Source organism: Ranitomeya imitator, chromosome 7, assembly GCF_032444005.1.
Source record: "Ranitomeya imitator isolate aRanImi1 chromosome 7, aRanImi1.pri, whole genome shotgun sequence".
NCBI lineage: Eukaryota > Metazoa > Chordata > Amphibia > Anura > Dendrobatidae > Ranitomeya > Ranitomeya imitator.
In genome coordinates this window covers 153,502,734-153,530,042 of record NC_091288.1, presented here as the reverse complement: position 1 = coordinate 153,530,042, position 27,309 = coordinate 153,502,734, and the positions used below count along the sequence as shown (strand labels likewise).

General features: G+C 43.3%; 1 protein-coding gene across 5 annotated transcripts in view; it reads left to right on the top strand.

The window, feature by feature from the left end:
* The window catches only part of USP22 (ubiquitin specific peptidase 22), a 119,920-nt gene that overhangs the window by 75,615 nt on the left and 16,996 nt on the right, over positions 1-27,309 (top strand). For all 5 annotated transcript variants that reach the window (XM_069733920.1, XM_069733916.1, XM_069733917.1 and 2 more), the window contains 3 exons: positions 2,797-2,944; positions 23,545-23,650; positions 25,347-25,505. In XM_069733920.1, the coding sequence (XP_069590021.1) occupies positions 2,797-2,944; positions 23,545-23,650; positions 25,347-25,505 (413 nt within the window). The remainder of the gene's footprint in view (positions 1-2,796; positions 2,945-23,544; positions 23,651-25,346; positions 25,506-27,309) is intronic.

Sequence of the window (27,309 nt, the reverse complement as noted above, 5' to 3'; positions counted from 1 at the left end):
AGTTGTTCTATTTTATATCTCCATTGCATAATGTGATGGCGCCATATCTGATTTCCAAAGTGTCAGGATAAGGATTCTCGCAGACATTAGCAAGTGCTTGGGAATTTTTTTTCTTCTTGGGAACTCGACTTAAAACAAGGAATTTACTTCTTCAGAGATGAATAGATGCTTGCTCTTATACTGACTTCTACATGTAGTTAATAAACAAATATACAGACATGGCTGAAAGTGTTGGCACCCTTGAAATTACCGTGTTCCAGAAAATTAAGTATTTCTCCTTGAAAATGATTGCAAGGGCACATGTTTTGTTACACACGTTTATTTCCTGTGTGTATAGTGGAACACAAAGAGGGGGGAAAAAAGGAAAATTGGACACCAATTCACACACAACCTCAAAAATGGGCTGGTCAAGATTGTTGACTAGTGATGAGCGAGTGTACTCGTTGCTCGGGTGACCTCCGAGTATTTGTTAGTGTTCGTAGATTAAGTTTTCATCGCCGCAGCTGAATGATTTACAGCTACTATCCAGGCTGAGTACATGTGGGGGTTACCTGGTTGCTAGGGAATCCCCACAAGTGTTCAATCTGGCTAATAGCTGTAAATCAGCGGCGATGAAAACTTATTCCACGAACACTAACAAATACTCGGAGATTACCCGAGCGTGCTCAGGAAAACCCGAGCAACGAGTACACTCGCTCATCACTATTGTTGACCTCTTTCCAGAATTGTGGCTAAACACCTTTGTTTCATGCATGTGATGCTTGTACAAACTCACTTGTGGCAAGTAACAGGTGTGGGCAATTTGAATATCACACCTAAAACGAGATAAAAAGGAGAGAAGTTGACTCATTGTGTCAGTGTCACTAAGCATGGAGAACAGAAAGCAAAGAGAAGACAACTGTCTAAGGAATTGAGAACCAAACTTATTGAAAAATACCATCGATCTCCAGAGATCATGATGCTCCTTTGTCCATGATGTGCAACGTAATAAAGAAGTTTACAACCCATGACAACACCCTGAAGATAGCAATTGCCAGATTATTGTATATGGCTCGAAAGATTATCGCGAGAAACTGGATAAAGGAGGAACTGCCCACAAGAGAATACCTTCATATGTGAAGCAGGGTCTGGCATTGAAAAAAGGGGTCTATAAAAAAGAGGGAAATTTTGAAATGTTTGATAAGCTGTGATCTTCGTGGCTTGATATGGGTTAGACGCTGGGTAAAGGGGGCAAGGGGGTTGAGAGCCCGTGGATGGAAGGAATATTATACATGCAGTATTAATTGTGATAAGATCTATTATGCCTCGCTTAAGGAAGGTAATAAAAGATGTAAGCTGTCTACCGGAAGGGGGGGTTAAGAGGGTTTTGCCACTGTTAAAAAAATTTGAAATTAAAACAAGGATGTTACATGTAAATGCAATTTTATTCTTAATAAAAATCTATTTGATTTATTTAGATATATATATATATATATATATATATATATATATATATATATATATATATATATATATATATATATATATATATATATATATATATATATATATATATAAAAGTTTACAACCCATAGCACTGTAGGTAGTCTCCCTGGGCAGCAGAGAGAAATTGATGAAAGGTTGTAACCCAGGGTAGTCCGGATGGTGGATAAACTGCCCCAATCAAGTTCCAAAGACATTCAAGCTCTCCTTGGTAAAGCACAGCATTCTACTGTTTACTGAAAACAGAATGAGGCCTACAAAGAAAAGAAAACCATACCTACAGTCAATTATTGTGGAGGTTCAAAAGATGTTTTGGGATTGTTTTGCTGCCACTGGAGCTGGGTGCCTCGTCTGTGTGCAAGTCATCGTGAAATCTGAAGATTACCAAATGATTGTACATACTACCGGCCAGGGCCTGTCTAGTGGACGTGACCTCACTCCATACACTTGTATGTAGTGAGGTAGTGCCCACTGGAAGGGACTATGCAAAACTCATACTCTCCGGTTATGGGTCCGAAACTGGTGAATCCCCGCAGCGGACCGGACAGCCCCTTTAAGTTGAGGGTGCCAACAATTTTGTCCTGACCATTTTTGGTGTTTTGTGTGAAATGTCCAATTTGCCTTTTTTTTTTTTTTTTTTTTTTTCCAATTCACACAGGAAGTAAATGTGCAATTTCAATGCTTTTCTGGGAGAAATACTTCATTTTCTGGAACAATTTCATGGGCGCCAACACATTCGGCCATAACTGTATAACTATGTTTCTATAGGTTTACATGACCTCTAAATGTGTTTGCATGCAAGAAAGCAAAATTTTAGCTAGACTGCAATTCACCCCTGAGAAATGGCTCATATGATCTGAAATGCTGGAGATGTCAGTCAGAGCATGGCACTTATTGCCATATGTGATGGTTATGCGCCAAGATGAAAATACAAGTTTTGTGTTGTCTTATCTCATCTGAGCTCCATGTAGATGCAGTGTGTGGATGGCCACCCAAACAGAAGCCATTGTCTTAAAATGCTACCTAGATGTGCTTAACATGGCAGGATGCTTCACTGTTGACTTGGACTTTTTCTGTTACTAGGGCTTGGGTCTGCGCTGTGGTGGCATACCTCCTTCTGCACCTCTAGATGGCGATAATGTAACTTAGAAGTTGTACTTATTTATGTAGAACGTGTCCATGCCATTAGAATGCTACATGATTTCCAAAGTACTATATGTATTATGCCATGCTTTTATTGCTGCTCTTGTCACCATGTCATTCTGATATACAGCATCCGATAGTGATTTATTGTCTTATTTTGTCTCTTCTTAGTTCTACTCTGGGCACCGATCTCCACACATTCCGTATAGGCTACTGCACCTTGTATGGACACACGCACGGCATTTAGCAGGGTACGAGCAACAGGATGCACATGAATTTCTAATTGCTGCATTAGATGTACTGCACAGGCACTGCAAAGGTAAGAATCTACGGCCATACCCCCACCCATGCTCCATACATGTTACAGCTGCTGCTTGCTTTATTAACCCCTTACACCACATGACCAACTTATTTTAGTTTTTCCTACCCTTCTTCAGATAGATCATATATACTAGAGTATAAGCCGAGACCCCTAATTTTGCCACAAAAAACTGGGAAAACTTATTGACTCGAGTATAAGCCTAGGATGGGAAATGCAGCAGCTACTGGTATATTTTAAAAATAAAAATAGATACTAATAAAAGTAAAATTGATTGAGACATCAGTAGGATATGGATATTGAATCAGGAGCCCCATACGATGCTCCATACAGTTTATGATGGGCCCCATAAGATGCTCCATATTAAAATATGCCCCATATAATGCTGCATAAAAGGTTAATGATGGCCACATAAGATGCTCCATAGAATATTATGCCCCATATGCTGCTCCATAAAGGTTGGTGGCCCCATAAGATGCTCCATAGAATAATATGCCCCTTATGCTGCTGCGATTTAAAAAAAAAAAAATGACACTCACCTCTCGTCGCTGGGCGCCGAGTGCTAGTATCCTGAGCAGGCAGGGACATCGGCGCGCTATGGGGGCCAGGTGCGGGAGGTGCCGCTGGCTGAGGACACCGGCACTTGCGATATTCACCTGTCCCCATTCCACCGCCGCGCACCGCTGTGTCTTCCGGGTCTCTGCAGTGGCTGTTCAGGCAGAGGGCGCACTAACCACGTCATCGCACCCTCTGACCTGAACGTCACAGCCAGAGGACGCGGAAGGCAGAGCCCGGCAGTGGAACAAAGACAGGTGAATATCGCATGGCTCACCCTCCCCCATCCTACTCACCCCATCCTGGCACAGTTCCTGCTTCTCTGACAGTCTCTGGCGTCAGCAGCTTGTTCCTTTGTTCAGCGGTCACATGGTACCGCACATTAAAGTAATGAATATGCGCGCCACTCCTATGGGAGTGTAGTCACGTCCATATTCATTACTTTAATGAGCGGTACCACATGACCGCTGAACACGAAAAGAGATACGGGCGCCGGGGGCCATCGGAGAAGCAGGGAAGTGCAGAGACCGCGCCGGGAGCAGGTGAGTATGATGTGACAGCCGCCAACCTCTGGGACAATGTCTCGAGTATAAGCCGCGAGGGGCACTTTTAGCCTAAAAAAAGGTCTGAAAATCTCAGCTTATACTCGAGTATATACGGTGTCTGTGTGTATACATACATGTGTGTATGTATATAAACTATCTATACGGTGTGTGTGTGTGTGTGTATATATATATATATATATATATATATATATATATATATATATATATATATATATATATATATATATATATATATATATATATATATATACATGTACATATATGTGATATGTATATATCACATGCATGTACGCATACACACACTGTACGGATCGTGTTCAGGCCCCTTTAAATTTTTATCTGTTTCTTTGCAGCCATTTTGTAAATTCCAAAAATTTCTTTTTTTTTCGCATTAATGTACACTCTGCACCCCATCTTCACTGAAAAAAACAGAAATGTAGACATTTTTGCATATTAATTAAAAAACAAAAACTGAAATATCACATGGTCATAAGTATTCAGACCCTTTGCTCAGACACTCATATTTGTCACATGCTGTCCATTTCCTTGTGATCCTCCTTGAGATGGTTCTACTCCTTCATTGGAGTCCAGCTGTGTTTAATTAAACTGATAGGACTTGATTTGGAAAGGCACACACCTGTCTATATAAGACCTCACAGTGCATGTCAGACCAAATGAGAATCATGAGGTCAAAGGAACTGGCCAAGAAGCTCGGAGACAGAATTGTGGCAATTCACAAAATGGAAGAAGTATGGGTCCACCAGAAGTCTGCCTAGACCTGGCCATCCAGCCAAACTGAGCAATCGTGGGAGAAGAGCCTTGGTGAGAGAGGTAAAGAAGAACCCCAAGATCACTGTGGCTGAGCTCTAGAGATGCAGTAGGGAGATGGGAGAAAGTTCCACAAAGTCAACTATCACTGCAGCCCTCAACCAGTCGGGCCTTTATGGCAGAGTGGCCCGGCGGAATCCTCTCCTCAGTGCAAGACATATGAAAGCCCGCATAGTTAGCTAAAAAAAACATGAAGGACTCCCAGACTGAGAAATAAGATTCTCTTGTCTGATGAGACGAAGATGAACCGTTTTGGTGATTCTAAGTGGTATGTGGAGAAAGCCAGGCACTGCTCATAACCTGCCCAATACAATCCCAGCAGTGAAACGTGGTGGCAGCATCATGCTATGGGGGTGTTTTTCAGCTGCAGGGACAAGGTGACTGGTTGCCATTGAAGGAAACATGAATGCGGACAAGTACAGAGATATCCTGGATGAAAACCTCTTCCAGAGTGCTCTGGACCTCAGACTTGGCCGAAGGTTCACCTTCCAACAAGACAATGAGCCTAAGCACATAGCTAAAATGGCAAAGAAGTGGCTTCAGAACAACTCTGTGACCATTCTTGACTGGCCCAGCCAGAGCCCTGACCTAAACCCAATTGAGCATCTCTGGAGAAACCTGAAAATGGCTGTCCACCAAAGTTCACCATCCAACCTGACGGAACTGGAGAGGATCTGCAAGGAAAAATGGCAGAGGATCCCCAAATCCAGGTGTGAAAAACTTGCTGCATCATTCCCAAGAAGACTCATGGCTGTACTAGCTCAAAAGGTGCTTCAACTCAATACTGAGCAAAGGGTCTGAATACATATGACCATGTGATATTTCAGTTTTTCTTTTTTAATAAATTTGTAAAAATTTCTACATTTTGTTTTTTTTCAGTGAAGATGGGGTGCAGAGTGTACATTAATGAGAAAAGAAAATGAACTTTTTTGAATTTACCGAATGGCTGCAATGAAACGGTGAAAAATTTAAAGGGGTCTGAATACTTACCGTACCCACTGTATGTCCACAAGATGTACGAGGTCTTGCTTTTCGCAGAACGAATTGTACTTTTAAATTACACCATTTATTTTACCACACCGTATAGAGGGGAAAAAATGCAAGTATGGTGAAATTACACAAATAGAAAACCAAAACGTAATTCTGACATTATTTTATGAGATTTGTCATTACTTGCATACATATTGTAGTAAAAATGACCTGGTAATAATTCTCATCAGTGCTATTGCTGTGATATCATACTTGTCCAATTTTTGTTATTTAGTAATGAAAAAACTTGAATTTGTTTAAAGAAAAACAAAAAAAACAAAAACCTTTTGATTGTCTACATTTTTTGAGACCCATAATGTTTTTACTTTTTCGTTCTTACGTTTTTACTTTTTGTGTGATGCTTATTTTTTGCAAGATGATGATTTATTGATAAAATTTTAAAATAGAAATGACCTTTTTGTTCTTTCAGCATTTTTCACGGCATTTTGGCGACTAAAAAAAAAATATAATTTTAGCAGTCTAACTTTTTTGTGGTTATGGTGTTAACCAATTAGGTTAATTATTTTTATATATTAGACTAGATGGCAGCCCGATTCTAAAGAATCGGGAGTCTAGAATCCATATATACTTTATTTATTCAAATGTAAGAATAATACAATTAATAAATAATAGTAAGAAAGAACAAAAAATGGCTGCACTTACCAGCTCTTGACAATTCTTGTTATTTAAGAAATTGCTGGGCAATAATGGACAATGTCCTTATGTGGCAAATAATAGAGCAATATACCCAATGTGGCAAAGAAGAGGTTAATAAACGGCAGTCTCTCAGTATAACAGTCAGTGAATAATAGGCAGTATATGGAGAAAACACCAAACAAAAGTTCAAAATTGGTGTGAAAATGTCACTGAACCACTTCACAACTAAATATATATAGTTTTGGTAAATGGTATTATCATTTTTTTGACGAAATTCGGCAGGAGCTTGAAGAGCAACGTCACTGGGCCCGCCTCCACGCAGTAGAAACTTGCTGTGAGGTAAAAATTCAAAAATCACACCAAAATGGTGGGCGGAGTGTGTCACAGTACGGCACGTTTCTGATTGGTCGCTCGCAGCAGGCGGCAACCAATCAGACACTGGACACTGTTGACGTCACTTATCTCCGGACATTAGCTCCGGACATTAGCTCCGGACAGGAAGTTGGCACAAATTGCAGGAAGTAGTATTCTAGGCAATTATATATTAGATAGATCTGACTTTTCTGGATGTGGCAATACCACACCTGTGTTTTTTTTTTTTTTGTTTGTTTGTTTTTTTTAATTGTTTTACTTTGATTTTTAACCCCTTCAGCCTGTTTTCACCTTCATGACTAGAGATGGGCGAGCCCGAACAGTAAAGTTCGGCGTATGTACCGAACTACTGTTTGGGCACGGACACCGAACACAGATTTCAAGTCTTGTAGACGCCTCTCCATTACTAAGCTGTGGGCTTGATGTCACCTGACAATACAAAAGTGACATCCACCCCACAAATATGAACCCCACTTGCCACCGTTGCAGGGCAAGTGGAAAGAGCCGGGGAAAGCGCCAGAATTGGCGCATCTAATAATGTGCCGTTTCGGGGCAGCTGTCAGCTGCTATTTTTAGAGGGGAGGGGGCAATATCCATGGCTCCTTTGCAGCCTAAGAATACTGGTCCCCAGCTGTCTGCTTTAGCATGACCCCATGTTTTTTTTTTTTTGTTTAAAAAAAAAAAAAAAAAAACTGCTTGAGGGCCCCCTCTATTCTTCATAACCAACATTGCTGAGGATTGAGGCCCCCAGCTGTCATTTATGCCTGGCTGGTTATCAGAAATACAGGGAAACCCACGCTGGTTTAGTTTTTTTAATTTATTCATAGTGCAGCTGCTGGCTTATGAATTCTCCCATCAGCCGCCACCTGCTCCTGCTGTTGTTAGCAGCAGCAGGCGTTGGCTGATGGGAGCAGTAGTCCCATCAGCTGACGGCAGTGACCGGAAGTAAACCTTTTACCGCTGATTATAGCTGCGGGCTCATACTGTCATTTGACAGCGTGGGAACCGTGGCTGTCTGACCGGTGATAAAGATTTTTACCGCCTATCAGAAGCAGTGTTTGCCACACTGTCATGCACATTACAATGTGGCAAACACGGGGGGGGGTTTGCGGGGAACAGGAGCAGACGTGTTTTTATGTAGCTCCTAATATTCCCCTATTTCAGCTATCTAAAGCATATTAAATTGTGGAATACCTGGTTATAAAACCTACTAAAACATGCCTGGACTGGGTTATAGGAAGAAAAAAGAACATTCAACCAAGAAAATCCCTTTATTAAAAACAGAGGGACACCTGGAGAAGATCTAATGACAGCCTGCTTTCTTCTGAGGTAAAGATGACAAAGCCTTTGCCTCACAATATGGATCCCTGCAAAAAACCAGAGTCACAGCTTCACAACAGTCATATGGCTTGTAAGACTTCCTGCACTCTGAGACATCAGCTGATGCTGTCCTGCAAAGAAACCGGTGGAGCGCGGGAGATTAAGGCAACGAAGACGTAGCGGAGAGGAGAAAATGGCGATGCGGCAACAACGCCCTCCCTTTCTGGAGCTCCAACTGACAGATAAGCAAAGGTGCGCCGAGGGATCGCGATGGCTGCCGGAGCTGTGACACAGCGGAAGGAGGAAGCAGGAGAAGACGTGGAGATTATGGAGATCCTCGCTCCTATCGAGGCTCCAATGCAAGCTGCCAAACATAAGAGGAGCGGGGGAGCCGCGGAGTTCTCACAAGGTACTGTATGACGCAGCAAACAGAAAAAGATGGTGATTAACCATCTTCAGCGCTGCACAGACATGGAGAGTTCTCCCCAGCTCTCCGTGTCCAAAGAAGTAATCACAGACATGACGATGCGGAGGATAAAGGAAGGAGAGTCACCGGCATTAACACCACACGGTGGGGGGGATCTCTTTGGCTCCCATAGATCAAAGAAGTAATTTGAGACATGATGCACCATTGTTTGTGCCAGGGCCGATGGGCGCTGAGGTAGGCAGATCATTTAATGCAACCAAGGAAAAGGAAGGAAGAGTTATACAACTGCGGGGCTTGTCAGAAACACCCCATGTTGGCTGGTCAGAGAAAAAACCCTCTGAAAATCACACAGTGTACAGGGACACAGAGGGGAAAACCCTCCTCCATAATTCAGATATAAAAGAAGAAAGAAAAAATCAGAGGTGGCATTATCAGACATTCATATAGAGCAATTAGCAAATTACCGATATTAAAAAATAATCATCAACCATCACTTAATGTAAAGAATGGTGCCACATCTACTTCTTTACATAATAGTCATAAAAATAGAGTATTTAAAGGGGAACCCTACACATACAAAACAATTGTATAACAAGGTAATCACAGGAGACGGATCTTTCAAAGAATCATCTAATCATATAATCTAAAGACAGATGAGGCCAAAGTTTTATCTGATGATGGGGGTGTTGATCTGCATCTGATTTCTCTACCTGAAAAAAATTCCCCTTCTAAATTCTCATACAATACTAGAGATTACAATTTAGGGAAAATTAAAGGGAAGTTTCCTAATATAGCTCCTTATTCTGCTAAATCTGTTAAAGAAACAGCAAATATCCCCAACACAGACAAATTGGTTTCCTACCAATCAGATGAATCCATTAACTCATCAGGACAGATGGAAAATGGTCATTTTGGGGAGTTTTATAGCGATATAGATTCATCTGATTATAGAGGTGACTTTATTTTCAGATGATATGGCCCTTGATGACATCTATTCTTCAGAGTCATATTCTTCCTCAGAACACAAATCTGGTAGTGAAAACTCTGAATTTTATGAAAAATCAAACTAACTCAGAAAAAATTACAAGGGCACTCTAACAACAACTCATTGATAAACGATATCCAAGCAACAGATGATAATCCAACAGAAAAATGTATGATTAGCATATGTAAAGCCCTCCTAGTTTCAGTGAAAAATACTACTATTGATGATGACTCAAAAATATCTGAAACCGATTTGGAATCTGAAGACTCTCTACACTTAATACCAAAGCGTCCAAGAGTTTCATTAAAGAGCTCTTTAACCCCTTCACCCCAAAGCCTCACACTTGAAGTTACTTTGCTATATCAGAAAATCCCCAAAAGTGACACCATTCCAAAAACTGCACCCCTCAAGGTACTCAGAACCACATTCAAGAAGTTTATTAACCCTTCGGGTGCTTCACAGGAGCTGAAACAATGTGGAAGGAAGAAATGAACATTTAACTTCAGTCACAAAAATGATCATTCGGCAACAATTTGTTTATTTTCACAAGGGTAAAAGGAGAAAATGGTCCACTAACATTGTTGAGCAATTTCTCCTGAATACACCAATACCCCATATGTGGGGCAAAACCACTGTTTGGGCACACAGCAGGGCTCGGAAGAGAAGGAGCACCTTTTGACTGCAAAATTGGCTGGAATTGAGAGTGGACGCCATGTTGCGTTTGAAGAGCCCCTGATGTGCCTAATCATTGGAAACTCCCACAAGTGACTCTATTTTGGAAACTAGACCCTTCAAGGAACTTATGTAGCTGTGTGGTGAGCACTTTGAACCCCCAGGTGCCTCACAGAAGTTTATAACATAGAGCCGTGAAAAAAAAATCACATTTTTGCCATGAAAATGATCTTTTAGCAACGATTTTTTTATTTTCACAAAGGTAACAGGGAAAAAATAAACCACTAAAGTTGTTGCACATTTTCTCCTAAATACGCCGAAACCCCATAGGTGGGGGAAAAACCACTGTTTGTGCGCACGGCAGGGCTCAGAATGGAAGGAGTGCCGTTTTGGATTTCAGATTTTGATGGAATGGTCTGCAGGCATCCTGTTGCGTTTGCAGAGCCCCTGATGTGCCTAAACAGTGGAAACCCCTCACAAGGGACCCCCATTTTGGAATCTACACCCAGAGGTGTATCTAGGGCTTCTGGCACCCGGGGCAAGAATTCATTTTGGCGCCCCCCCAAGGAAATGTGCGATTTTCACACTTAGTCATATTCTCACACGCTCCTCTCCCTAATGCTCTCAATATTCAGTAAAAAACTGAGAGAAGCAGGAAGAGAAGCTCGTTGTCACAGGAACATAAGTATGAAAGTCGCATATAAGTGAAGTGTCCATGTGATGACTACTGGAACCTGCAGAGCTGAATCCTGACATCGCAGCTTCTGAATTCTCACAACGCATGCGCTGCACAATTTTTGGATTCTCCCCTGCCGGTGGATGGTCATGTCAGCACAAGTATGTGATTTGTATACCTCTGACCACGTTCTCACTAGACGTGCCCGGCCTCACTCAGTTCATTTTCATAGACTGAGGCCACATGTCTAGTCAGTGCATGGCCGCATGTATGTAAATCGCCAGCACGAGAGAATCCTGACAGCGTGCAGTGCGCACTGTGAGAGTTCAGAAGTCTGCAGTCACAAAGAATGACTGCAGACTCATTACAAACCTGGACATTCCCTTTAATGCTCCTAACATAAATAAAAACATGAGTTAGTCAGTATCACAAATAACATTTACATCCAGGTACCTTATAGATGATGTCATCTCTGGAGTCGTTCTCCTTCTTTTCTTCATCTTGTCCAGACCCCATGATGAGGCTTCTCATTCACAACTAGTCTCTGCAGACTTCCATCTTCTCTGCTCTTTTGCAGAAAATTTCCACATTATGCCCTTAAAGATACAAGTGTCATTATAATGCTCCTGAATAAAAAATTGCCCCTCACTATATTGTCTGTAAAAAATGACCCCTGCACTGTCCCTCTTATGGTACATGCTCTTCACACTAATGTCTCCTTTCCATACCGGCCCCCTCTTCACACTGTCCTCTCATACTGTGTCCCCCCCCCTATAGGGCCCAGTATTTATACTGTACTCTCTCATAACACTCCCCCTCCTTGGTATACTGTCCCCTCCTGGCTGTGCCCTTACACTGTCCCTCCATGCTACGCTCCCACTAATCCGTTTCTATTCTTTGCCCACTCATTTTTCTCCCCCCTTACTGTCTCCTCACACTATTCCCCTCCCTCCTCATACTGGCTCCACATCCCCCTGTTCACCATACTGTCTCCTCATATATTTCCCCCCTCACTTTCTATACTGCCTGCTCACCTGACTCCCCATACTGTCTGCACACATCCCATCACCCTCACTCCCCGTACTCTGTCCACATACATTTTTCACATCGCTACTCACTGTGTCTGCATACATTCCCCGTCGCTCCTCATACTGTCTGCCCCCATCCGCCATACTGTTTCCTCATATATGCCCCCCATTCCCCCATACTGTTTCCTCAGATACGCCCCCCATTCACCCATACTGTTTCCTCAGATATGCCCCACATTCCTCTGTACTGTTTCCTCATACATGCCCTCATTCTCCCATATTGTTTCCTCATACATGCCCCCCATTCCCCAGTTCTGTTTCCTCATACATGCCCTCATTCTCCCATATTTTCTCATACATGCCCCCCCCCCATTCCCCTGTACTGTTTCCTCATACATGCCCCCAATTTCCCCATACGGTTTCCTCATACATGCCCCCCATTCCCCTGTACTGTTTCCTCACACATGCCCCCAATTCCCCAGTACTGTTTCGTCATACATGCCCCCCATTCCCCTGTACTGTTTCCTCATACTTGACCCCCATCTCCCCCTTTGCTCTTCATTTTGTGTCCTCAAATCTCCCCCACACATTATATCCCCCATCTCCACTACAAATCTCCCCACACATAATAAATAACCCCATCTCTACTCCAAATCTCACCCCAAACATAATGTCCTGATTTCTGCCCACATAATGTCCTGATTTCTGCCTCCATAATGTCCTGATTTTTGCCCCTATAAGGCTATGTTCACATTAGCGTTGTGTTGGGCAGCGTCGGCGACGCAATGCACAACGCATGCAAAAACGCACAACGCAGCTTTTTGTGACGCATGTGTTCATTTTTGCATGATTTTTGGCGCAGAAAAAACTGCATCATGCAGCGTCCTCTGCGCCCTGACAGTTGCGCCAAAATGACGCATGCGTCACAAAACGCAAGACAACGCATGTCCATGCGCCCCCCATGTTAAATATAGTGGCACATGACGCATGCGTCACCGCTGCTGCGCCCGACGCTGCCCCGCACAACGCTAATGTGAACGTAGCCTATTGCCCTCAGATTTCAGCCTCCATCTCCCCCATATGTTCCTCAGATTTCTCCAGCACATGCAACTGCACCCATTCAGCCCCCTGGCCTTGCTTCAGTCCTCACACACTGTCAATTTACTCCCCCTGCTCCCTCCCTATCCTTGTGTCTGCAGCCATATAGTTTCCCCGACCCCAAACATCCCTTCCTAGCCCCCTTAAATTTCCACCATTAATCTTCGGTGTCTTCAGCTCCATTACCCCGCCGTCTGTAGCTGGATCACTTACCACCAACCGCAACGCTGCCTGTGCCCTGTGTCTTCGCCTCTGAAGAGCCGGTGAGTGACGTCAGCAGCGTGATCATGTGACCTGATCACGCTGCTGGCGCTTCACTGATGCCGAAGTGCCGGCGGTGGTCAGGGCTTAGATCAAGGGTACTAGCGTCTGAAGACGCTAGTACATCCTTGGGAACCGACACGCAGCACTTTCTCTGAGCCGGCTGTCAATTTGACAGCCTGCTCAGAGAAAGGGAGAATCTGTGTGAGAGCGGCAGAATGCTGCCGATGGGGAGCTCCCTCCTTGGACCGCCGCATCAGGCGGCCCGCTGGCGCCCCCCTGTCGGCTGCGCCTGGGGCACATTTACAGGGGTACATCTGGCGTATGATGACGTGGGATTTTGGGTGAAAAATTGCTGGGCATACAGGTTCCTCTGGGCCACCAAGATTTATTATTTCATCACGGAAAAAGAATTTGAAGAAGTCAATTTCAGTGAGGCCAGTGGTGTCAAACTGGATTCCTGAGCTACTGCTGAAATCCGGAATGACGGGCTGAAAATTTTCGAGGGGGTGCAATCCATATGGGATCGATTGCTGCAGGAGTTGCCTGGGTCCTAGGGTGCCTTGTTGGGGGTCCTTCCTCACCAGATGAGGAGGAGGAATAGAGGAATGTGGGATCTTCCTCACTGGCTGTATCCGTGTCAGATGCAAGGATGGCGTAAGCCTCCTCTGGTGAATAGCGCCTTGTTGACGAATGGGCCAATTTTACTTTTTTTCCCCCAAACCCCGGGATGTGTATGTAAGTGGTGCTTTTACACGTGTAATGTGTGGGGCTTGTGTATAGGGTACTCTTTATTATAACAAAACAGAGAAAAAATTAGAGAGGTAAAATGTAGAAGAAAAAATGTAAAGAAAAATCAGATTTAAAAAAAAAAAAAAAAAGTTTGGATAAAAAAAGACATTCGCTACACTAATGCCCTCCCTATAAATTTATCCAATGAAAATTATTTTTCACAAAAGAAAAACGGACGTCACCAACAATGTGACGTACGCTCCCCTAATGCACTTTTTATGCAAGAAAAAAAGCTACCTCCCTACCTATAAAACTACTCTGTACTTTTTTTTTCTAAAACAAGATCGGTCTTCACTAACGCTATGACGCCGGCTGTTCTAACACGCTACCACTAAAACTACGCTGCACAATTTTTTTTTCTCTAAAAGATCAGTCGTCACGAACGATGTGACGCTGGCTACGCTACCTTGCTATGTCTAAAACTGTGCTGTACTAACTACTATTTTTTTCTAAAAAAAAAAAACAAACTTGGCCGTAGCTTGGACTGTGAAGTACGCTACACTAACTAGCTAACTAGCTAAAAAAGAAAAATTCCGGTGGCGCAGTCTCTGATCAGCAGCGATACTGATGAAAGCGCTGCGGACACAGGAAGAGCACGAATGCTCTGCACGGGACGCCGCGCACAGGAAAAAATCGCAAAAAAATCAGTTGGAGGGAGGAGGGGTACTGGAACAGGGATGGGAAAGGGGACGTCAAACACTGACGCTGGCAAGGGTACTTTGCTGAGCCTGAAACTACACTGTACTAACTACGATTATTATTTTTTTTCTAAAAAAAAAAAAAAAAAACGGACTTCGCTCAGACTGCGAAGTCCGCTACTCTAACTAGCTAAAAAAAGAAAAACTCCTGTGGCGCAGTCTCTGATCAGCAGCGATACTGATCAGAGCGCTGCGGACACAGGAAGAGCACGAATGCTCTTCACGGGACGCCGCGCACAGGGAATAAAGCGCAAAAAAGTGCGCAAAAAAATAAATTAAAGGGGATGGGAAAGGGGTGGGGGAGGTGCTGCTGCTGTGATCACAGGCCTCACCTCACACAGCAGGCAGATGGCAGCACGGAGCTGGAGCAGCACACAGCACAGGAAGGCAAGGAGATTGCAGGGACGATCGCACTGGCCACCAATGAAATCTTTTCTCAGGTACTCAGAGAGGGGCTTAGACCACCACTCTGCACGCCAAATCTGAGGTAAAGATGAGGTGCAGGGTGGTGATCGGTATTTTAAATTAACCACTTTGGCGCTGATTGGCTAGAAGCTATTGTTCAGCCAATCAGCGCCATATAGGTTAATCAGGTGAGGTGACGTGGCGATCACCCCACCTACTGTGACAGCTGTGATTGATGCGACGTCACACAGCACCAATCACAGCCTGTCACATGCTTTTTTTTTTCTTTTAACAACTTTATTGGCAGCTTTGCTGTGATTGGCTGGTGAACGCTCAGCAGGTGAACGCTCAGCAGTCAGTCACAGCGATCGTCGACGCGGGGGGGGGGGGGGGGGGGTTGGATCAGCCCTTGTGGTGACATGCCTGGATGGCCTGCTGTTAGAAACAGCAGCCATCCTCACTTGGTCACCGTGCGATGCAGCGCGGTGACCGGAAATAGCAGCACCGTACTAGTCAGAAAGGGGTTAAAGATATGTTATCATACATGGCTGTTAACACACACTCAAATTCTTATGGAGTTTCTGATAACTCCTTCTATAACTCAAAGAAAATCTCTTCAGTCAGAAATCAAAGGTCCTCATATCCTAATGAGGACCAAAATCTTGCTACACTCTCTGATTCATTGAAAAATATCCAAAATGATTTAAACTTTTAGAAAAAATCTAAACAATCTTGAAGACTTTAAAAAGAAAAATAATGTAAAAATTAGAGGGATTCCAAAGTCTGTCCAGAACTCCCAACTAAAAAATTACATCTCTTCATTAATTTCTTATCTACTTCCTAACACCAAAGGAAAATTTAATTGAAAAGGCCTTTAGAGTACGCAGACTATCTGCTCTTCCACCTGATATGGAAACAGATGTCATTCTCCTTCTACCCCAATTGGGTTAGAAATGCTTTACTAAATGTCACGGATCCCTTCTCCGTGGTGTAACTTATTCGTCACGTGCCTCTTCTCACACATGACTTGGGGTTGTGCCTGCAAGGGTTAATCTATCTCCCCACTCTCAGTCCAGCATTCAACCTCTGTCCTATGCTGAAATGAGAGCATAAATCACACACCGACCCAGGCCACACACCCGCTCATACACGCTGCCACCACTCATCAAATACACGGGCGATGAGTCCCGGAACTAATAATACTAATAATGTCTATCACTCATAAGGCTCACACACCTTAGGCTATGGATTCTATTAGAACATTCAAGGTTCAACTTGTTAAAGTTTTATACTTTAATAACAAAAGGGTCAGTGCTTACAATAAGAAAAAGGTATAAAAATATGATAATAAAGACATACAACTTATGCAAAACAGTATAAAAAAACAGGAAGAGGGTAGGAAGAATGTAGATTGGATCACACCAGATTCTCAAGCTGCCCCATCATGTGAACACAATTCTCTGTCTGCAGCCTAAATTTATAAACTTTGGTCTGAGGTCAGGTTTCTAGACCAGCCCCCCAGGTTAATATCATAATTGCGGGCTGTTTGATTGGGCACGGCTGCTCTACTAATGAATATATATTATTTTCCTCTGGAGACACTTGTGAGATGGTTCCCAGGAATAGCTAACCTCAGGCCGCAATTAACATCTCCCCTCCAAGACCTAGGAGGTGCCAAATGTTAGCTTTCTTCTTGGCCCTAGCTAGACCTCCTGGTGAGACATGGAGACACAATTTCTACTAGTCCCAAGGAAGTACCTATTAACACCTAGGTGCGACTTGCCTTCAGGACAGATGTTACATTGTCACTAGTCACACATATAACCCTAGAAATATGTCAATACACACACATAGATATATACACATATTTCACCACACCTCCCTCCTTATGAACGTGCATGGGGGTTGACTTACAGGTCAGCTCCCGGGCACGTATCTGGTTCTGCCCCATCTTGGCGAGAAAGGCAATCAGCATTGCCATGATCAACTCCCTTCTTGTGCTGAATTGTGAAATCATATTGCTAAAGTATCAAACTCCATCTAAGCAATTTCCCATTGTCCCCAACTACTGTTGAGCCAACTCAATGGGTTATGATCTGTGATCATGGTGAAGTTGCGCCCATAGAGGTATGGCTGCAGCTTCTGCAGAGCCCACACAATTGCCAAACATTCTTTTTCAATGGTGGCATAAGCCACTTCTCTGGGCAGGGGTTTCCTGCTTAGGTATAGACCTCTACTTAGTTCCATGATGGTGAGGTACGATGCTTTAGCTAGCTGCTCTAACAGCTCATCTATCCTCGGCAGGGGGCAGGGATTGCAAATGGCTCTGATATCCACAGCCACTCACTGGAAAGGTTCATCGATCACAGGTAGTGGTATTAAGGTGTCCGGCCAAAGGAATTTCATGGGCAATTCTCAATAATTGTTCCCTAAATGGATAAGGGACGATCAGCCGCCGTTCATAGTCCCAAGATTCTGTAGTATCCGTGGGGATAGTCTCTGTATACAGTCTGCCCTGGTCCCAGTATACTCTCTCTTTGTCAGAAGCAGCAGCGGGTCGGTCTGCAAGACATCCGAGCTCCTCTAAACTGACATCTGTCTGCAGGGCCTCCTGGAAGCTCTGACTGTCAGCCTGCAGGCCTGGTCTAGTGTGACTGCCAGGCCCTGGTCCGAAGCTGAGTTTTCAGTGTCTGTTATCAGGGACCTTGGTGGGTCTGCCATGTATGGAGGCTCCGGGGCCACCGTATGGGCTTCCTGTTCTGTCTGAGACTCATCCTCTAATCTCTGGGCCTGAGTCTGAGCCGCAGCCTGACTCCAGGTCACAACTGCCACATAATTACAGTCCTGTGCATTGGGACATTTTCCCTCCTCGCATGAGATCTCAGGTGAGTCACTTTCTTCCACCTTCTCTGCATCATTTACTTGCAAGAGAGGAACATAGTGGGACACCATCCTCCCCAGGTCCGTGCCTAGCAACACATTGGTGGGAATAGCCTCTGATACTCCCACTTCCCTCAGTCCTTTCTCTGCTCCCCAGTCCAGGCACACACGGGCCATGGGCACGGCAGGGCTGACCCCTCCAATCCCGGTTATGGACATAGTCTTCCCTGGTATGATATCAGCAGGGGTTATCATGGCTGGACGCACCAGGGTCACCTCTGCCCCAGTGTCCCTGAGACCAATGGTGACTTTATTGCCAACAGTGACAGATTGACAGTTCTCATTATAGCCCTCGCATCAGAGCCAGCTACAAAGAGGACAGACGGTGGGGGCACAGACGGCTTTGTGGTGGTAGTTGGGCGTTTCTTCCTATCAGGGCAGACAGCGCTAACATGTCCCACTTTGTTGCAGGAGAAGCACCGGCGTGCATCGCCTAGAGAATGTCTATTCCCCGGGGCCCCATAGAAGGTGGGCTTGGACAGCACTGGTGATCGGCCGACAGAGGGAGAAGGGTCCCCGTTTGGCTTACCTCCTCTCCAGCCACATAGCAGTCCGCAATCCTTGCAGCCTGATCCGCAGTTTGTGGCTCCCGATCACACAGAAATTGTACATCCATGGGGCACATGTGAAGAAATTGATCCTTGACCATAAGATCTGTTAAGTCCTGAAAACTGTTAACAGAAAGTCCCCTAATCCATTAGTGGAACGTGGTCCTCAAGGTGCTCACAACATCCGCATAGCTGTCCGTTGATCCACGTTGTAGGTTCCGGAACTTTCTACGATACACTTCTGGTGTCAGGTTGTATTTCCTGATCAGGGCCTCTTTTATGGCCTCATAGTTCGCATCTTGGTGAGAGGTCAGCGAAAACTTCCAGGGCTTTGCCTCTCAACCCTGGGGTTAGATACTGTGCCCACTGCTCACGAGGTAGATGGTACTGCCTGCAGGTTTTTTCAAATCCCCGCAATAAAGTATCTAAGTCTGTATCCTTCTCAGGGAAGTTTTCAAGACGTGGTCTCCTTGGATTTATGTCCTGGGAGGGGGTTATCTGAGGACTGATACCCTGCTCTATTTGAGCCATCTGAAGCTGGAACGCTCTGTCCTCCCGGCGTTCTGCAGCCTCTCTCTCAGCCCGATCCCGGCGTTCTGTAGCAGCAGCCTGTCGGTACTGTAGAATCAGCTACATGCGCAGATTGGGATCACTTGTTCCCAGCCGTTGTAAGTCCATTTGCAAAGTACAGTCCATAGGCTCCTCAGCACTGGCATTGCTGACATTTCCATCAGGTATCTCCGGTGCAAGAGCTGGCATTGCTGGGTCTCTCTGAGGTGGGCTCTCTCCTTGCCCAGATGTTCCAGCACTTTGCTCTATGTCCTGCTCGACCAAGGCGCGTATCAGCAGCTCCCTGGATCTGTCGGCTGTCTCTATTCCTCTCTGCTCACACAGGCCGGCCAGAGCCTCTTTGCTCTGCTTCTTGTACTGGGCTGCCATATCAATGAACAGCCTTTGCCAAATAAAAAATAGAAGAGAAAAACGGGGAGGGGAAACTGTTTGCAAGTATGTCTAAATAAGTACTGAGTTGAACCTTTAAGAACTGGTGCACTCCTCGCAAGGATACCAATTCTTTAGTACAGGGAATAATTGCTTAAACCATGCACTAATGCTCTAATAGAAATAATTATATCCCACCGCTCTGCCACCAAATGTCACGGATATATATATACATATATTTCACCACACTAAAGATGCCAAAGGAGCCGAAATTCCTTTCTTCTCCATATAACCACTTGGTCTTTTTCAAAGACCTATCTAAAGAAACATTACAAAAGCGAAAATTATTTCAGACCACTACCTGTGAACTCCGAAAAGCTGGAGTACCTTACAATTGGTCTCAGATCTCAATGCTAAAAATTAAATTTGCATCCAAATTGATCGATATTTCATCTCCGGCGGAGGGAGCTGATTTCCTGATAGGTGCAGGCATAATATCCTCCATGGACTCCTCTAAGTCCAAATCTGATCTTCGTCCCAAGTGAAGAAATACTACAAACACCTTATTGAACTTAATGACTCTATTATTTGACTTTTCTTCATTTATTCCTCAATTGTAGCCTGTTTTTGAACCGTACTTTGCCCACACAAGGTCATAGGAACACCTAAAGATGATTCCAGACAACCCAGGACGTATTTATTTTTCCTTTTGAACCATATTTGACTTTTGAGTAAGCGACAGTTGTCTTGGTTCTATTTGAGTAAGCTACAGTATGTTAAAGTATGGAAGTCATGTATTTTCTTTCCCCTTTCTTTCCTTATTATCCCATGTATCCTATTTTTCCCGCACCCTTTACCCTTACCTTTGTTAAATTTGTAAAACCAATAAAAATTTGTTGGAAAAACAATGTGGCAAACACTGGATGTTTGGGCCCCGAATTTTTTCCTCAGAATTGAGTGACCCCATAATTTTTCCCCTATGCTTGGTTAAAAAAAGTAACCATTACTGACTACCACATTTTTTGTTCTTGATTTCTTTTAGTGTTTTTAAAGCTAGAAAGTTGCCATTTGAAATGACTTTAGTTTTGTGCCATGTCTGTGATTTGCTTTTTTTCTACAAAATTAAACAACTGAATGAACTTCCTCCAAGGCCGGTGATTCCATAATTTGTCAGGAGTTGTAGGAGACAATGATTTTTGCTATACGTAGCAATACTATGATATTTTTGTGTATAGCACAAGCGATCAGCCAGTTGCAGATAGTTCCCTTAACAAATAGAAAGTGGAAATAATGTTAATAAAAAAATCTGAAAAAATTAAAATATAAACTTTCAAATCACACATTAAAATTTTATAAAAATTACTCACCTTTGGTATCACTGTGTTAGTAAAAGTTTGATCTGTCAATGTATATTGTTAATTATTTTATCTGTAAAAAGCATAATGAGAAAAAAAATTTGAAATGCCAGAAATATGAGGAAGAAAGGTCCTGCTACAGGAACATTGCAATAAAACGCAATAAGAAGTGATCTACCTCCAAATATTATCGGTAAAAATGGCAGCTCGGGGCGCCAAAAATATGCTCTCTCACAGCGCCATCGACCAAAAATTGAAAATGTTTAAGGCCTTGGAAAACGGCTACCTAAGCTAATTATTTTTTTTAAACATACAGACTTCCAATAATTTTTTTTTACCACTTAAGTAAAACTATGCATGTTTGCTATCTGCTTAATAATGTTGGCCTGGAGAATTATAATGCAGGTCAGTTTTACTATATACTGAACATGGTAAAAAAAAAACCTTAAAACTCCACAATTGTTTCCCCCCTATTTCACTATAGCTGGATTTATTTACTCACTTTCCAAGACTGCACGTGATAAAATTAATGGTGTCTCTTGAAATGAACAAATCGTCCCTCAAAAAACAAGCTCTCATATGTCTATGTGATGTGGACAAAAAATAAGTTATATCTTATGAAAGAAAGGGAGGAAGAAACTAAAGTGCAAAAAAATGGAAAATAGCCCCATTGGGTAGATATGAATTGCATATATTCACCTCTTCCTAAGTTTATCAGTAACTTCTGAGGTACAGTGTCTCATGAAAAAACATCCTCTGTTTCACTAAGCTTTGAAGAAAAATTCCCAAATTATCATCAAATAGTGACAAAAGTCAGATTTAAAAACTCCAGCCTGATCAGGAAGGAGGACACTGGCTCTGGGGGAAAGGGATAATCAATGGGATGAATATATGGTTCCCACAGGGGTTGTCCCGGGTATGTAATAATGGTGAACTATCCATAAGGTAATAACGGCTAATCCTGAAAACATGTCATCAAAGAGATGCATGGAAAACCTGCTTATTCTCAAATACATTTCTGATGGATGAGGGACCACCAGCCCCTTGTGCAAACAAAGGTAGCTGGATGCAGGATGCCAAATTTCAGGAATAGTTCTGCTGCTGGTTTTGCCATCTAAAACACTGGAACACTGATGGCTAGAAAAATAAGCTATTGATAAGATACTCAGTTTTTCTGAAATTAAAAGCAAATTCAAGGTACCATCCTCAGACGTTATGCAATACTGCATGATTAAGGAGCACCTTCAAAAATTCTTTAGTATGGTTCCTCCGAAAACGGAAGCAATTCACCTTCTTCTAAACAATCCTAATCATAAAATCTTCTGGAGCACTAAATTTCTCTACAGTTCTTTCAATTAGGATGGTGACTTCACAAAAAACAAGTATATGGTCAAATGGGAGAGGGACCTCCAGTTCTGCGCAACAAAAGAACAATGGGAGAGAGCAATAAAAAATTCATATTCTTCAAATATATCAATACAGCTACATGAGTCATTCTATAAGTTATTAACAAGATGGTACCTTACTCCGTCTAGGGTAGCACGTTTCAAATCTGGTATATCTCCACTATGCTGGAGAGGGTGTGGGCTCAAAGGAGATTTGAAACACATTTTTTGGACATGCCCAGCTCTCACAGAGCTTTGGGAAAAGATTTCCATATATATCAGTGGACTTCTTGACAAGAACTTCATCCTTTCTCCACAAACGGCACTTTTCTTCTTAGACATGGAAGATGTACACCATTCAACTAAAAAGGTCATAATACATCTGTTGCTGATAACCAAAAACTTGATTGCCACCTTCTGGCGAAGAACTGACATACCAAGGTTCTCTGACATTGTGGACAGACTAAAGACGCATAATACCCTGGACTTGAAATTTGCAATAGCTAATGGATGTTTGCATAAATACGACAAAAAATTGAGCATTTGGAACACTAAACACCAAGCCTTAGATTAGTTAATGTTATTTTGTTAAATTTCTTTTTACTTTTAGGTTAAAGGTGGCTGTTGCGCTATTTTGATGTATATAGTTTTGAATATAGAAATTCATGGAAGCTTATCTGCTCAAGACAGTTCAATACTGTAGCAACTATACAAATAGTTACAAATCTGTCTATATTACTAATAAAGTTGTTTCTTCTTTCCCCTCCCTTTCCCAATACCTCTATCCCCATCACCAATGCGAACTATCACACATATAAATAAAATGCAGATGTCTTAAAAAATTGTTAAAATGTTCAATAAAAACGTTTGAAAAGAAAAATAAGCTATTGTGAACAAAGTCTAGGAATCTAACCTGAAGACTTAAAGCTAACCAATTATTTATTTTTCACGTATATTTATAAAATTCACTTCCATATGTCTGGGGAAGGGGGGTAGATAAAGCTTACTTTTTGACCATAACACACCTTGTTGTGCTCTTCCATAATCTGTTTTTATTTTGCCAGGTGATGACAATGGGAAAAAGGCCAACAATCCGAACCACTGTAACTGCATTATAGACCAAATTTTCACAGGAGGCCTCCAGTCTGATGTAACCTGTCAAGTGTGCCAGTGAGTCAATTCTCCGTTTATGAATAGGGGCTGGGTGACCCCTTCACTGTTGGTAGGTGGACCTTCAAGGGGTTTTCCATTCCAGGGCAAACTTTCAGCAAGCAGAGAGTGGGATAAGTTGTTCAGCACGTACCCGAAAGTATGCAAATTGTGTGCTTGTGGTCACATGAGAGGCACTGCTACCGGCTACCTAATTCTCACCCCAACACACTTGAGCTTCACTGCTTGTGGAAAGTTTGCTCTTGGGTAGAAAATCACATTAGTCACTCTGTACTGTACTGGGATCAGTGTACGTTACCTGTCAGATTTGTAGACCTGTCATCTGTTAGGCTCTTTGTTATGCAGAATTACATTATGATAAATACATTGACATTAGCGGACTGTGGAGACAATGTGTGATAACCCTTCTAGAGCTCTTAGAGCTTATACCCATTATTTCATGCTTCTGCTGTAACCTGCGTTAGTAAATTACTATTTTCTGAAAGATTTTCACTTCAGATTCAAAGTTTTTAATTATATTTAATGCTTTTTATTTTTGCTTGCTATTTTAGCATGTCCTAGAAACTCATTGGCATCAATGTGCCCTTCCGTGTGCACCTTGCCACAAATCTTACTCTAGTCCGGGACTGGAGTAAAATTATGGTATAGAAAATGTAAAGCACAGCCTGGAGGGGAGGTGCACAGTCTATAGGTGCCCAAACCTTGATATATAGTAAACAAGTGAAGTGGAGTAAAATTATGGCGTAAGGAACTCCACCGCTTGTCATGACGTTAATGACCAGGGGTTGCCACGACCCTGCCTAATTTATTAGAGCTGGGCAAAAATGGTGTGAAAACATTTGAAAGTCCCAACATATTAGCACAGCCTTGTGCAAACATTTTGCAAGATTTTAAAGCTTTTTGAATCTGGGCCAATATATTTTTAGAGTTGTTGCTAAGGTAACAGTTAGACTCTACTAAAGTATATTTGCGCTCTTGGGGCCCAATTCATTAAGACTGGAATTGTGCATGCCAGCCTTAATGAAGGGGCTCGCTGGAGTAGGATGAGCCTAATTCATCAACAGGCGCATGCCGCTAAATGAATTGGGCTCGTGTGTTAACTGGCATGTGCGGTCACCAAAAATGAACTGTGAGCAAGGCCTGGTGTACACTTCTGGAGTAAGTTACACTTCTAAAGTGGCCTAACTTTTTTTCATTAATTTGATTGGCAGGCATAGCCATGACCTCTCCCGTCTATTAAACGCCCATATTGGCCTAGCTGGCCAGGACTCTGCATGTAAACTGCAAATGTCACTATTTTTTGCGCATCTTCAGAGTTGCACAAAGATATCGACTTACTAAAGTATTTTTCACCAGTATTCCAATTTACAAAATGAATCACAGCCTTGGTGCTTAGTACTATAGCTATTGTTGATCGAATATCACACAGCCACGACACATGTAGCTCCGGCGCCGAACAGCTGACTATCGGGAGCGCTCCAGGTGTCCGGGTTCCAAACGTAGCTCTTCGGTGATCGCTATAGCTATTTGGATAAATGCTTATCCGAAGCTATTCGATCAACACTAACTATAACAACAAAAAAGCCTCAAGATTCCCATTCTGATAAAAATTGAAATGTAAAACTTAAAATGTACGTAAGCGGACAAAACATCTCAAGTCTTAATAAACTGAACATCTTTTGTATTTTCATTGCAGTGGTGTTTCCACAACGATAGATCCGTTTTGGGACATCAGCCTGGATTTACCTGGTTCTTCAAGCCCTTTTTGGCCCCTGAGCCCAGGGGGTGACGGTGGTGTTGTGAACGGGGAAAGTCATGTGTCTGGAACGACAACACTAACAGATTGTCTGAGAAGGTAACCCTGATCACTAATTGTGTGACTGTTTGAGACGTTTCTGTCACATACAGCTGGGTGTCTTTGGAGAGCCTCCACCAATACTGTGGCCAGATTTTGAGTAAAATGGACGTGTTATACAGACTAGTTATTCTGCTGATATCTGCTATTATAAATAACGAACACAAAAATGCTATTGTAGTTACCAGTTGTGTTTTTGACCACTCCAGCTTTTTTTTCTTTCTTTTCTTGCTTTTTATTGCACGCTCATTTGGTGCCTTAAATGGAAGTTCCCAGTCTGTCTGATACTCTCCTTCTGGCGTTTTCATCTGTTTTTATTGAAATCTGGCGAAAAGTGACCTGCCGGCAGCTTCAGTGTTTCTCTATTGTTTCATTGGGCGACACAGGAAACCATGGGTGTATGCTGCTGCCACTAGGAGGCTGACGCTATGCACAAAAAAATTCTCCTCCGCTGTGTACACCCCACCGACTGGCACTAAGTTAATCTTTTTTAGCTTCGTGTCTGGAGGTGGTGGACACGGGTCTTTCACTAGATACATATCTACCTCACTTTTCTGTGTTTTCCTGTAACATCTCCCCTTCTTCTCCTTTACCTCTGTAGGGATACAGTGTGAACAGTCACACTGTTCTCCCAAGTAGAGATAATGAGTATGGCGTGTACTGCCACCCCATATCCCAATACGTCTATCCGGCAGGACCCCAACCCCTAACACATGAAGAGTGTTTAGGTGATCAGATCACAGGTCCTGGCCCCCCCCCGTCTCCTACCCACTAAAGTATGAAGAAAAAAGGAAAGATGGTGAAAGAAGATAGTGGAAGACTAAGAAGGAAGATATAACTTTCCCTTATTTTATTTAAGGATTTAGGGCATGTATAGACCTTTCTGTCTATAATGGGCTTATCTTCTAGGTTTACTGCTTAGGGTATGTTTACTGGTGCAGCAAACCCTGGTGCAACTGTCCCCCTGGTTTTCTATGTGGACAGGCACTGGGGGACGAGCAACTCGGCAAGGATCAGGGTAACTAAACTGTTAACTCTGGGGTCTCCGCGCTGCCCTCCCGTTTCATCGGTTGTTTTCCAATTTAGGCCCCGGCTTCAGTGCAGCCTAGCCTTGGTGGCAACTCTGACCCTCTTCCCAGCATCATCGGGCCCCCTCCTCTTAACTCCATTGGTTAGCTCCGCCCCTTTTCCTGGCCTCACCGTGCAAGTTCTTTATGCACATTGCCCGCCCCTCTCCAGTGGCGCGGAATCTCCACATGATTTTCACTCTGTGGGCCCCCCTCTTTCTCCCTATGGTCGCCATTTGCCGGCATCGGAACCCGGAGAGTGGTATCTCTCTGCAGGAAGGTCTACATCTCCTCCTGCAGTTGTCCTGGAGCTCCCCTACAACCTGGAGCTAGACAGGACTTGCATCTTCCTGTGAGTAGCTCTGCTATGCAGACTGACACTCTACTCAGCTCATATCTTTTCTGTCCCCTAACCTTCTGGCATTAGTTAGTGGGTCTGCTTCTTATCAAGCCTAATCCTAAAGGAGATTACTCTCTTCCTCCTGCCTCCTCTTCTTCCTCCGTTCTTGTCTGGCACTTTGTTTGCGCTTCATGTAAATGCAAATTCCCTTCAGGCACCCTTTCACCTCTGTCAAGACTTCAGCAAACCCCACCCCCATTCCCCCTGCGCCTGCTACCTAGGAGTCTCCTACTGCCCCAGGAGAGAGTGGTGGCCCTATCCCAGTGTGGGCTACCTCTGCACAATCTGTGGTGGACTTTTACCAAGGTATCGCAGACCCTGGTGTCCGTTCTTGACA